Source organism: Rhinoraja longicauda, chromosome 3, assembly GCF_053455715.1.
Source record: "Rhinoraja longicauda isolate Sanriku21f chromosome 3, sRhiLon1.1, whole genome shotgun sequence".
In the NCBI taxonomy this organism is placed as follows: Eukaryota; Metazoa; Chordata; class Chondrichthyes; order Rajiformes; family Arhynchobatidae; genus Rhinoraja; species Rhinoraja longicauda.
This window is the reverse complement of record NC_135955.1, coordinates 43875584-43887693: the sequence shown is the minus strand read 5'-3', so window position 1 is coordinate 43887693 and position 12110 is coordinate 43875584. Positions and strand designations below refer to the sequence as shown.

The following is a 12110-nucleotide window of genomic DNA, read 5'->3' as shown; positions in this document are numbered from 1 at the left end:
AAATTCAACATACTCTTTTGCTGATTAAAGATGCTAGAATTATCTTGAATTGAGTGACTGGCACAGCTATTAAACAATATCCACAGATTTGCAGGTAAATTTATTGGTGTGAGTGAATTTGCAGTAAATCCTTTAGAAATGTAATTTTGCTCATTTCAGCTTCTTTAATACACCAATAGGTCAGAACTGCATTAAGTTTGTTCTATTTCGGGGCTGTTTCAAATATACAGGTCCACCACTTTTGTCCTTGACAACTGGTGGTCAGGATCCCCCCCTTAATCCGGACCAAAGACCCTCTGAAAATGTGGTGCCTCGGGCTGGGTGATGCGGCCAATCTCAACCTCATTGGGACCTCTGTGCCAATCGCGGCCGGGTTGAATTTGTTACCTGCCTGCGGTCAGGGCTTTGGAATTCCAGCCGAGCCAGAGCCGGCAGATCCGTTCCCATAACTGACTTCTGTGGCCGACTTTGCATGTCTCAGACCTCCAAGGTCATGACCTCTGTTGGTCCGGCCAAACTGATAATCTAGTAAAGATCTGGAACCAATGGTACTGGAAAATCAGTGGTGAACCTGTACTTGATCACAAATATAGGAACATATTTGGTTTTGGTAACATTAGTGCGCAATGCCATCAGTCTAGTGTAACTTGCAGTAATGACTGGGTGCCTTGAAGGCAGGAACGGGTGAAATTATTATGCGTAACAAGGAAATGGCAGAAAAGTTGAACAGGTACTTTGTGTCTTCCTTAGTGGAGACAGATCCGATCTCCCAGTTGTACTAGTGGAGAGAGGATCAAGGGAGACAGAGGAACTGAAAGAAATTTGCATTAGGTGAGAAATAGTATTGGGTACACTGATGGGACTGAAGGCTTATAAATCCCCAGGGCCTGATGGTCTGCATCCCAGGGTACTCAAGGAGGTGGCACAAGAAATCATGGACGCATTGGTGATCATTTTCCAATGTTCAATAAATTCAGGATCAGTTCCTGTGGTTTGGAGGGTAGCTAATGTTATCCCACTTTTCAAGAAAGGAGCAAGAGAGAAAATGGGGAATTATAGACCAGTTAGTCTTACATCAGTGGTGGGGAAGTTGACTTTCAGAAAGCCTTTAAGGTGCCACACGGGAGGTTTGTGAGCAAAATTAGAGCACATGTTATTGGGAGTAGGTTATTGACATGGATAGAGAATTGGTTGGCAGACAGGAAGCAGAGTAGGAATAAACAGGTCATTTTCAGAATGGCAGGCAGTGGAGATTGGAGTGCCGCAAGGCTCTGTGCTGGGGCCACAACTATTTACAATATATATTAATGATTTGGATGATGGAATTAGAAGTAACACTAGCAAGTTTGTGGATGACACAAAGCTGGGTGGCAGTGTGAACTGCGAAGAGGATGTTAGCAGGTTGCAGGGTGACTTGGACAGGTTGAGTGAGTGGGCAGATGCATGGCAGATGCAGTATAATGTAGATAAATGTGAGGTTATTCACTTTGGCGGCAAAAATAAGGAGGCAGATTATTATCTCAATGGTGTCAGATTAGGTAAAGGGGAAGTGCAACAAGACCTTGGTGTCCTTGTACACCAGTCACTGATAGTAAGCGTGCAGGTACAGCAGGCAGTGATGAAAGCTAATGGCATGTTGGCCTTCATAACGAGAAGATTTGAGTACAGGAGCAAAGTAGTGCGACGTAGGTCACGAGGTTAATCCCTGGGATGGAGGGACTGTCATATGAGGGAAGATTGGAAAGACTGGGATTGTATTCACTGGAGTTTAGAAGGATGGGAGGAGATCTTATAGAGACGTATAAAATCATAAAAGGACCAGCTAGACAAACTAGATGCAGGTTCCCAATGTTGGGGGAGTCCAGAACCAGGGGACACAGTCTAAGAATAAAGGGGAGGCCATTTAAAGCTGAGATGAGAAGAAACTTTTTCACCCAGCGAGTTGTGAATTTGTGGAATTCTCTGCCACAAGAGGCAGTGGAGGCCAATTCACTGGATGAATTTAAAAGAGTTAGATAAAGCTCTAGGGACTAGTGGAATCAAGGGATATGGGGAGAAGGCAGGCACAGGTTACTGATTGTAGATGATCAGCCATGATCACAATGAATGGCGGTGCTGGCTCAAATGGCCTCCTCCTGTACCTATTTTCTACGTTTCAATGTTTCTATGACTGGACTTAGTTTGTTCAAAATGATTAACATTTGTATGAATCGTTCTTATTTTGAAACGACGAGAGATACATAGCAGGACAGACAGAGTTAGATGTTGTTTATGTAGATTTTCAGAAAGCCTTTAAGGTGCCACATGTGAGGCTGCTAAGGAAGATGTGAGCACACTGTATCAAAGGACAGATACTAGCATGGACTGCAGGTTGGCTGGATGGCAGAAGGCAAAGACTGGCAATAACGGGAGCTTTTTCTGGTTGGCTGCCAATGACTAGCGGAGTTCCGTAGGGGTCGGCACTGGTGCTACTCTTCGCATTGTATATTTATGATTTGGACGGGGGAATTGAAGGCTTTGTGGCCAAGTTTGCGGATGATATGAACATAGGTGGAAAGGCAGGTATTGTAGAGAAAGCAGGGACTCTGCAGAAGGACTTGGACAGGTTGGGAGAGTGGGCAGATGGAATATAGTGATTCATGCACTTTGTTAGTAGGAATAAAGGTGTAGACCATTTTCTAAATGGGGAGAGAATTCAGAAATCGGAGGTGCAAATGGACTTGGGAGTGCTGGTGCAGGATTCCCAAAAAGTTAATATGCATGTCAAATCGGTAGTAAAGAAAGCAAATGCAATGCTAGCATTTATTTCAAGAGGGCTTGTGTACGAAAACAGATGTAATGTTGAGGCTCTATACGGCACTGGTAAGGCCGCATATGGTATATTATGAGCAATTTTGGGCACCATATCTGAGGAAGGATGTGCTGGCTCTGGAGAAGGTCCAGAGAAAATTTATAAGAATGATCCTAGGAATGAGTAGGTTAACCTATGATGAGCCTTTGTCGGCACTGGGCCTGTACTCACTAAAGTTTAGAAGAATGAGAGGGACCTCATTGAAACATACAGAATAGTGAAAAGCTTGGATAGAGTGCATGTGGAGAGGATGTTTCCACTAGTGGGAGAGTCTAGGACTAGAGGTCATAACCTCAGAATTAATGGATGTTCTTTTAGGAAGGAGATCGGAGAAATTTCTTTGGTCAGAGGGTGGTGAATCTGTGGAATTCTTTGCCACAGAAGGCTGTGGAGACCAAGTTGGTAGATATTTTTAAGGCAGAGATAGATAGATTGTCTGGGTGTAAGGAGAATGGGGTTAGGAGGGAGAGATAGATCAGCCATGATTGAATGGCAGAGTAGACTTGATGGGCCAAATAGCCTAATTCTACTCCTTTTACTTAAGACCATATGACCTAATGGTACAATAGTTTAAATAAAAAGAAACTCTGATGTTTCATTCCAAATTCCATTCTCCAGGTGTTTGCTCTCTATTCTTGCATAGGATTTTGATGTCACTGTCTTGAGCAGCAATTTATCATAGATCCATATTAGCTTTCAGGTAGCAACTCACCATTTAGACAACATTTTGTTCTCAATTGCTGTTGGATGGTTTCAGAATTTCTAATCCAGAAAGTGAACTTTAAAAAAAAATCTGTAAGGTGAAAGTTGGAGAACTCTTTCAGGTGTGACGGTTGTAGGTTTGAGAAGTCCTGTTGATGCCTTTGCAATACATTTGCTGATATGCACAATGCAGCTACAGTTCTTTGGTAGTCCAGTGTGATAATGTTTAAGATGGTGAATTAGGTGTTTTGCAAGCCATTTGCTACTTGAGTATTGGACTTTCTCGCAAGCAAATGGGGAGTATCCAGCATATCCTTGATGTGAACATGTTGCATATGCTTTGGTACTCGGGAAACATGTAGTTTGTTACATTCCCAGTCTCTGATATGCTCTTATCAATTATGGTATGTGGTTCATTTATTTTGTTTCCAGTCAGTAATGGTAGAAGTGATTTTGTGGTGGTGAATGTCATAAGGTTTTTTCAAATCCCGTCTGAAATTGGTCACTATTATTGGGCAGTGTCTGAATGGTGGCCAGGTCTTGTTGCATGCAGGCATACTGAGTTGTGAACGGAACTGAACAGAATGCTAATCCCACTTCTAACCTTTCTATGTTGCAAAGGTCATTGGGGAAATGGCTAAAGATGGTTACGTATAAGAGACTACCCTGCAGAACTGCAGCAGCAGTGTCCTGATTATGAGATGAACTGCTGCCAACCTCCATCCCCACTTTTCATTGAGCTCCCTGCTGCAACAATTTTAGGCCCACCTTACTCACCATTGGCCTGCGGTACGCTGTAGGAAGTTTCACCAAATTGTTGTATTTTAAAAGTTGTTCACTTTATAAACTTTAATCATTTGCTCCCACTGGCCGTGCCCATCAGCCGTGCCTGTGCAGTAATACCTCCGTGTTTGACGCCACAACGGGAACCCAACGGGTCCGAGCCTGCGCAGTTGGGGCCCGTTGATCGAATACTTACGTGTTCATCTTGCGTCACAACGGTAAGATAGCCGCCGGATCCGCACATGCGCAGTTCTGGGAGGGTTGCCGGGGAGGACCGGCGCCCGTCCCGGCGTGCCCCGTGCCTGACCTTCCTCCTGTGGAGCAGCGCGGACCTTCCGTGGTGCAGCACGGCGGCAGAGGATCAAAGATGGCCGCCGGCAGGGCGAGCATGCGGCAGCGCCTTGTGGCCGCTCTCCTAGTTCTGGCTGCTGCGGCGCTCTCCTGCTGATGGCCACCCGGGGCCGGGGTGAGTGGCTCTCTCTCCCCTTTCCTCTCCCCCTCGCCCGGCCCCGGGGGAGACTCCCCGTCTGGCAATGGGTCCATGGGTCGTCAGTTGGGTGAGGGTTGCCGGGCCTGCAGGAGAGGTCTGGACCCAAAGGGGCCAGGGTCATCTAGTATCCTTTAAACCTTTAACTTTAGCTGAGGTTGATTTTGAAGAATAATATGTGATCAATCAAATGAAAACACAATTTCAAATTTTGTTTTCAATAAATTGCTGTTATGCTTGTGTTTGGGAGTCCTTTGTCCTGTGATAGATTTGGGTTCAATACAAAATGTCAAGTTTTCATGAGAAAATAATTCTAAAATTGTGTGTTGTAACCCCGAGCATAAAACATTTGAAGATTCAGTGCAGCTTCTTATTTCTACTTGTAATCGTAGTTGGCGTGCATCGTACCTATGTTGGTTGTGTGTTTGGCACATGCTGCTCAATTAATCTCTCCACTGCTATTCTATGAAGCTGTGAATCATTGTTTCTCTGACTTGTGAATCTGAAAAGTCTAGTTACAGCCTTGGTTAAAGTCGGCTTTGACTATAATACAGTGAAAAACCTTGTGTTATGTTTCTAAACGTCTTTTCGTAGAAGAGATTAAACCGCCTCAAGTAGTTAAACTAGAATTTGGCTTGTTTGCTTTATTTTATAGTATAGTCAACAAATTCATGGTGTACCCAATAAATATAAAGCCACTGATTTCAGCTAATATCTTAATGCCTGTCATTGAGTTTGTACAAATGTAGGAGGTATTGGTGAAAATGTATTTGTCCTTGGAGACACAAGGAACTGCGGATGCTGATTTGCACAAAAAGTGCTGGAGTAACTCATCAACTTGGGCAGCATCTCAGGAGAACCTAGACGAGTGACATTTTGGATCAGGACCCTTCAGACTGGTTGTGTGTGGGGGGGGGGGGGGGGGGGGGTTCGAGGGGGAAAGTGTATGGAAGAGAGGTGGGGGCAGACCAAAGCCTGGCAGTGATGGGTGGGTGCAGGTGAGAGGGGGTTAGAATACAGATTGGACAAAAACCAGAGGTCTCTGGCCTATCACTTGCCAGGCCTTGTCCTGTCCCCACCTCACTTCCAGTTTTCTTCCCCAACCCACCACAATCGGTCTGACGAAGGGTCTCGACCCAGAATGTCACCAATCCATGTTCTGCGGAGATGCTGTCTGACCCGCTGACTTACTCCAGCACTATGTGTCATTGCCCTGAAACAAGAGCTGCATCATACAACACTCTTTTATGGTAATTTTATTTCCTATAAAGGATTTAATGAAGTTAACAATAGTTAATGATGACAATTGCATTCCAAGACTTCCTTTGATAAAATTAATCTTCTACAGTAAAACTGAAGTTTTAACTCTTGTGATCATTCCACTGTGATAATTCTAAAATCATAGCTTGCTGCACAAGAAACTGATTCACTGCTCTATTGAGTTGTGTTTTTTGGGTTGAATTCATAGTTGGGTACAAAAGCAACTTTTATCAAATGTAACCAATATCCATCCCTCCTTGAGGGTGACTATATTGGATTAAATATGGTGTATGGAAATATTCATTGGAATGTTCATGTAGTCTTATATGATAAATGAAAATGCACAATTTGTAGAAATTGAAAGAACTAGAAAAGGTTAACTATAATTTTAGGAGCAAACATCTTGAATAGGTTTGAAATCGTAACCGCTAGAAGCCCACTTCTGCATCACCAAATGTATTTGTTGTAGCTTGATTCCCAATTGTGCATATCATTTGTACTAGTTTTATCTAATGTATTGATTTTTTTTTAAATTGCAGAATCTGTCTGCAATTTTATCACTTTCTCTTATACATTTCACTATTCACTACATAATTTATTATGCATGGGGTCATTTACATTTTTTTATGCGGATTAGATTGGAATTGCCTCATTTTCTTGAACCCAAACTGCATGGACATGCTCTGAATATACATAAGGCATTGTAAATTGATTGTTGCATTATCTTGCTAATCTAACATACGGTACTCTTTTGTGTCCATATTGCAGACGGCAACTCCAAACTAACATGGCAGTCAGACTGTGTGATGTGGCTACTCTGCTTAGAAGTGGTTCGTGGGCTGCAGAGCCTTGGACTGGGGTCTGTGGGATTTTTCTTTAAATTCAGTAGTGACTAAGATATTTTATTATTGAGGCCATACCAAAAAGTATAATATACATGGTTGTCAAAGGTCCTTTGGTCTTGCAAAAATCTAATTGTTCCAAGATAATTTATATAGATAATTTTAGAACAGCAATAGATCTTAATTACAAAATAGCTATATGTATGTAAAGTGAAGCCAATGTAACTATTTTGGTATGGTCTGATTTAGAAATTGTATCATTTTTATTGAAGTGGATTTGTTGCATTATGCTGTGTTCTGCCGTAGCAGTGCACATGTTTAACTGCTGTTAATTTCCTGGGTTGAGTTGTTAATTGCAAATGCATTTCAGTGAAGTTCTTTAAAACCCAATTACTTGCAATCATTCTGAACTCTTGGTATTGGTTTATAGTTCAGTGTTGTGATTCCAATGCACATTTTGTAAGTGATTTTTAAAAAGTTCTTGGCTAGACAGAGTATTTCTGCAGCGTAGAAGTGGCTGCTCAATGGATTTGTGGTTGTGCTACAGTTTTTCACATGAAGCAAAATCTAAATTACTGTATATTAGATATCACTACAGGTCCCTGTTTTTGCAAGTGTTATGCACTTGTTTTACCAATGCTTTGCATTAAATTTGTGTTGAGCCTCAAAGTTTGCTAATTGTTTTGCCTACATCTTGTGGAGTATTGAATCAAATGTACAGAGGAATCAATAGCGTATTTCTTGAAATGCCGAGACTTATTTCTTAATGGCTGCTGTGCTCTTTCGAAGGCTTTCCTCGTCTGGGGTAGAGAGAGGATGGCTGAAGGTGGCGCATACAGTTTTTGTGGATGTAGCAATTTGTGTTCGACAAAGGGGAAATATCTTCATTGAGATCCTCCTTTACTGAACTCGGTAGTTATAAACTAATTGCTGCAGTTGCTGGCAGTGTAGAGTTTGCTCCATGAGTATCTTGTAACCTGACAAACATCTTGAGCTGTTTTATCTGCCATGTGACTGAAATGGTAAAATAAGTTGTGTATCTTAAATTGTTGAATGATATCCCCGACACCACTGTTCCTCCAAAGAATGTTGTGGTTAACTAAATTCCCTATTCTGAATATTGTGTGAATTTGTAAAATGTGAAATATCAGTTGGAAGAGTTGATATTTTTCAAAGTTGTCGCAGCTGGGGTCTTTTGGAGGTGGTCACAGCCAGGGCCTGTTTGTATTGTGATATTGCAATAGCAGAGTTCAATTTTTTTTTTGAAATGTCCTCCTTTTGACGAGCTTGGAGGATTGCAGGAGAGGTCTGATTGAATGAGATTCTGCTGCCAAGTTGGTGGAAGTGCTATCCCAGTCTCCTTTTGCTTACTGTGTAGTGTAGGATTATAGTTGCCATTGAGCTAGTGATTAAAGATTTTGGCTAGAGATGCAATCTTGAAATTCAACAATACTTGTGACTATGATGTTTCAATAATTTGTAAACAGTTAACATTTTAAACAGATCTTGTCTGGAAGGATTTTAGTTTGGCCCCACTTCTGTGACTAAACGACTTTAATATAGCTACCGCAAAAACAGTGCCCTCCATAATGTTTGGGACAAAGACCCATTATTTATTTGCCTCTCTGTATTCCACAATTTGAGATTTGTAATGGAAAAAAAATTGGTTAAAGTGCATATTGTCAGATTTTATTTTGGATTCACTGTGTAGAAATTGCAGCAGTGTTTATACATAGTCCCCCCATTTTAGGGCACCATAATACATGTAAATAAAAGTAGTGATGTTTAGTATTTTGTTTCATATCCTTTGCATGCAATGACTGCTTGAAGTTTGCAATTCATGGATATCACCGGCTGCTGGATGTCTTCTCTGGTGATGCTCTGCCAGGCCTGTATTGCAGCCATCTTTAGCTTATGCTTGTTTTGGGGGCTAGTCCCCTTCAGTTTTCTCTTCAACATATAAAAAGCATGCTCAATTGGGTTCAGATCGGGCGATTGACTTGGCCACTCACGAATTGACCATTTTTTTAGCTTTGGAAAAACTCCTTTGTTGCTTTAGCAGTATGTTTGGATCATTGCCTTGCTGCAGAATGAACCGCCGGCCAATGAGTTTTGAGGCATTTGTTCGAACTTGAGCAGATAGGATGTTTGTACACTTCAGAATTCATTATGCTACTACCATCAGCAGTTGTATCATCATTGAAGATATGTGAGCCAGGACCTTCAGCAACCATACATGCCCAGGCCATAACACCCCCACCGCAGTGTTTCACAGATGAGGTGGTATGCTTTGGATCTTGGGCAGTTCCTTCTCTCCTCCATACTTTGCTCTTGCCATCACTCTGATATAAGTTAATCCTCGTCTCATCTGTCCACAAGACCTTTTTCCAGAACTGCGGTTGCACTTTTAAGTACTTCTTGGCAAACTAACCTGGCCATCCTAGTTTTACAGCTCACCAGTGGTTTGCATTTTGCAGTGTAACCTCTGTATTTCTGTTCATGAAGTCTTCTGTGGACAGTGGTCATTGCCAAATCCACACCTGATTCTTGAAGAGTGTTTCTGATCTGTCGGACAGGTGTTTGCAGATTTTTCTTTATAGAGAGAATTCTTCTGTCATCAGCTGTGGAGGTCTTCCTTGACCTGCCAGTCCCTTTGCGATTAGTAAGCTCACTAGTGCTATCTTCTTAATGATGTTCCAAACAGCTGATTTTGGTAAGCCTAAGGTTTGGCTGATGTCTCTCACAGTTTTATCCTTGTTTCTCAGTCTCATAATGGCCTCTTTGACTTTTATTGGCACAACTTTGGTCCTTATGTTGATAAACAGCAATAAAAGTTTACAAAGGTGATGGAAAGACTGGAGGCAAGACTAGGTGCTGAGTGTTCACTTCTACCTGCATTAAGGAGGCATTTAAACACCTGAGCAATTACAAACACCTGTGAAGCCACGTGTCCCAAACATTATGGGGGACTACTTATAAATACAGCTGTAATTTCTACATGGTGAAACCAAAATGTATAAAAACACCCTTTAATAAAATCTGACAATGTGCACTTTAACCACATATGATTTTTTTCTATTATAAATCTCAAATTGTGAAGTACAGAAACAAATAAATAAATGATGGGTCTTTGTTCCAAACATTATGGAGGGCATTGTAGTTGAGTGAAATTCTTTTGATATAAAAAACCCAGCTTGCTGCAAGCTGTGGAATACCAATGGATTTTATTAGGTTTATTGTATAATGCAGCATGGCATCAGGAGGTTCTGTTATTTTGTGAAACACATAGCAATGTTTCACCACAAGATGGCGCAAATCTAGCTGTGGGGATGGATGCATAACCATCCGTTCGGGAATCCTGTGGAGTGCATTTGCAGCATGGGTGAATTGCTGGTGTGCACAGAATATCGAACGGGTATCTCTCCAGTATGAAATGTGAAACTGTTACTTAATAAAACTAAAGGATGTTAAAGGTCGTTGCTGTTCATGTCACCTGGACTTGATAACTGAAAATAAATTAAAAGCCTGCTTCAGGATACAAAAACAGTTTGAACCATAATGCAAGCTGTGAAAGGCTAAAGCGTGATCTTATTTGATCAGTAAACTTCTGGAAAAAATATATCTTCTATAAATCAAATGCTATATTGCTGCTTTGATTTGTTCTGTAAAGTGAAATTTGTCTTTTGTTAACATTTTGATTATAAAAATAATGCTTTTTGAATAGTTTGAGGCTCTGCATTGATACCCAAGTTATTGCTGCTTGGAGCATAAGTGAGTTAGAAGTTGAATTGTATTCCTTGCTTAAAATGTGTCCAGATATTCATGATTACATTTCTTAATTACAAAGACTAGGACTTGTACCAGTTCTTAATCTAGCTAACGTTTATATGTTGGGTGATCTGTACTTATGCTCTATTTAATTATTGATCATATCCCCAATAAAATGCTATTGATTTCCATTTTGCATTTCATTGTCCATTTCTAGTTCTTGGGGGAGAAAGTGAAATATTCCATTACTCCTGTTAAAGTGGATAGGGGAGAAGCTTCCATGTGTTTATGGGGTATTTTGGGTGGGTGAGAAGGTTTGGGGTGTAAATCGGTTCTCTTGCCACGAGAGAGAATTTTTAAATCTTTTCTCGTATTAAATATCAATATAATTCCTTGGTATTTCTAAACTACGGAATAGACGTTTCAATACAGCTGCTTAATTTGGCCATTATTGGCATTACGTTGAGATTTGTTTGTAACCACTTCAGAACACTCGTCTCCTGAGTGATGTCTTGAGCTAAAAATATTAATGAACTATAAAACTGAAGTATGAACACTATTTATACTTGCATCAAGCCACAATTTTTTTTTTGTGTAAATGGCCTCTAAGTTTCTATAGTTTCACCTGTTTGAGCTCCCCATCTTAAGAAAATTCTGCTGGTGGCAGTTAAACTGGATAAGCATGCTGATCTTTGTCTGTTCATTTAGTTTGCTTACCTGGTCTCGCAATTGAATAAGAAAGATGAGAGTAAAACTTTTTTTTACCACTTGGTAGTACGTATGTGCCTCATCACATTCAACCAATCAGTGTGTTTCCTTCATTCCTACTCCACTCCTGACCAATTTCCATGCACATGAAATTTTAGAATTTAATTTTTGATAAATTTGTCAATTGGCTTTTGATGGTGAATTCTGATTATGTAATTTCAAATGTATCAAAATGAAGCAAAAGGTCATCAGGCTTTTTTTTCTGCTGGAAATGTCAAAGCAACATGGCGATCTGTTGGTCAAGGCAAGGCTTGCATTTTGGGTGTTTCTAATATAAATGCACCATTGGCATTTCTGAAAAGTCTTGGGGTTTTGTTGAATTGTATTTTTAAATGAGTTCATAAGATAATGTTGACTTATCTATTTTTAGCAGGTAATTGCTGCCATGGAAACGCAACTGTCCAATGGTCCAACTTGTAATAACACATCAAATGGTCCTTCCAACACCAACACTGGTACAAACAACTGCTCATCACCTGTTGACAGTAACAACATACCAGAGGACAGCAAAACCAACTTAATAGTCAACTATTTGCCTCAAAACATGACGCAAGAGGAGCTCAAAAGCCTGTTTGGCAGCATTGGTGAAATCGAATCCTGCAAACTAGTACGGGACAAAATTACAGGTATCTTTGCACTTTACCATTGT

At 40.9% G+C, this 12110-nt stretch overlaps 1 protein-coding gene across 4 annotated transcripts in view; it reads left to right on the top strand.

Annotated features, from left to right (window-relative positions):
• LOC144591964 (ELAV-like protein 2) overlaps positions 1-12110 on the top strand; it is a 96020-nt gene that overhangs the window by 21650 nt on the left and 62260 nt on the right. Inside the window, exons 2-3 of one of the 4 annotated variants that reach the window (XM_078396050.1) lie at positions 6852-6942; positions 11835-12087. In XM_078396050.1, the coding sequence (XP_078252176.1) occupies positions 6871-6942; positions 11835-12087 (325 nt within the window). In that variant the 5' untranslated portion in view covers positions 6852-6870. Of the gene's footprint in view, positions 1-6851; positions 6943-11831; positions 12088-12110 lie in introns of those variants that run through there. The other 3 variants (XM_078396049.1, XM_078396051.1, XM_078396052.1) reach the window with 3 other exon arrangements.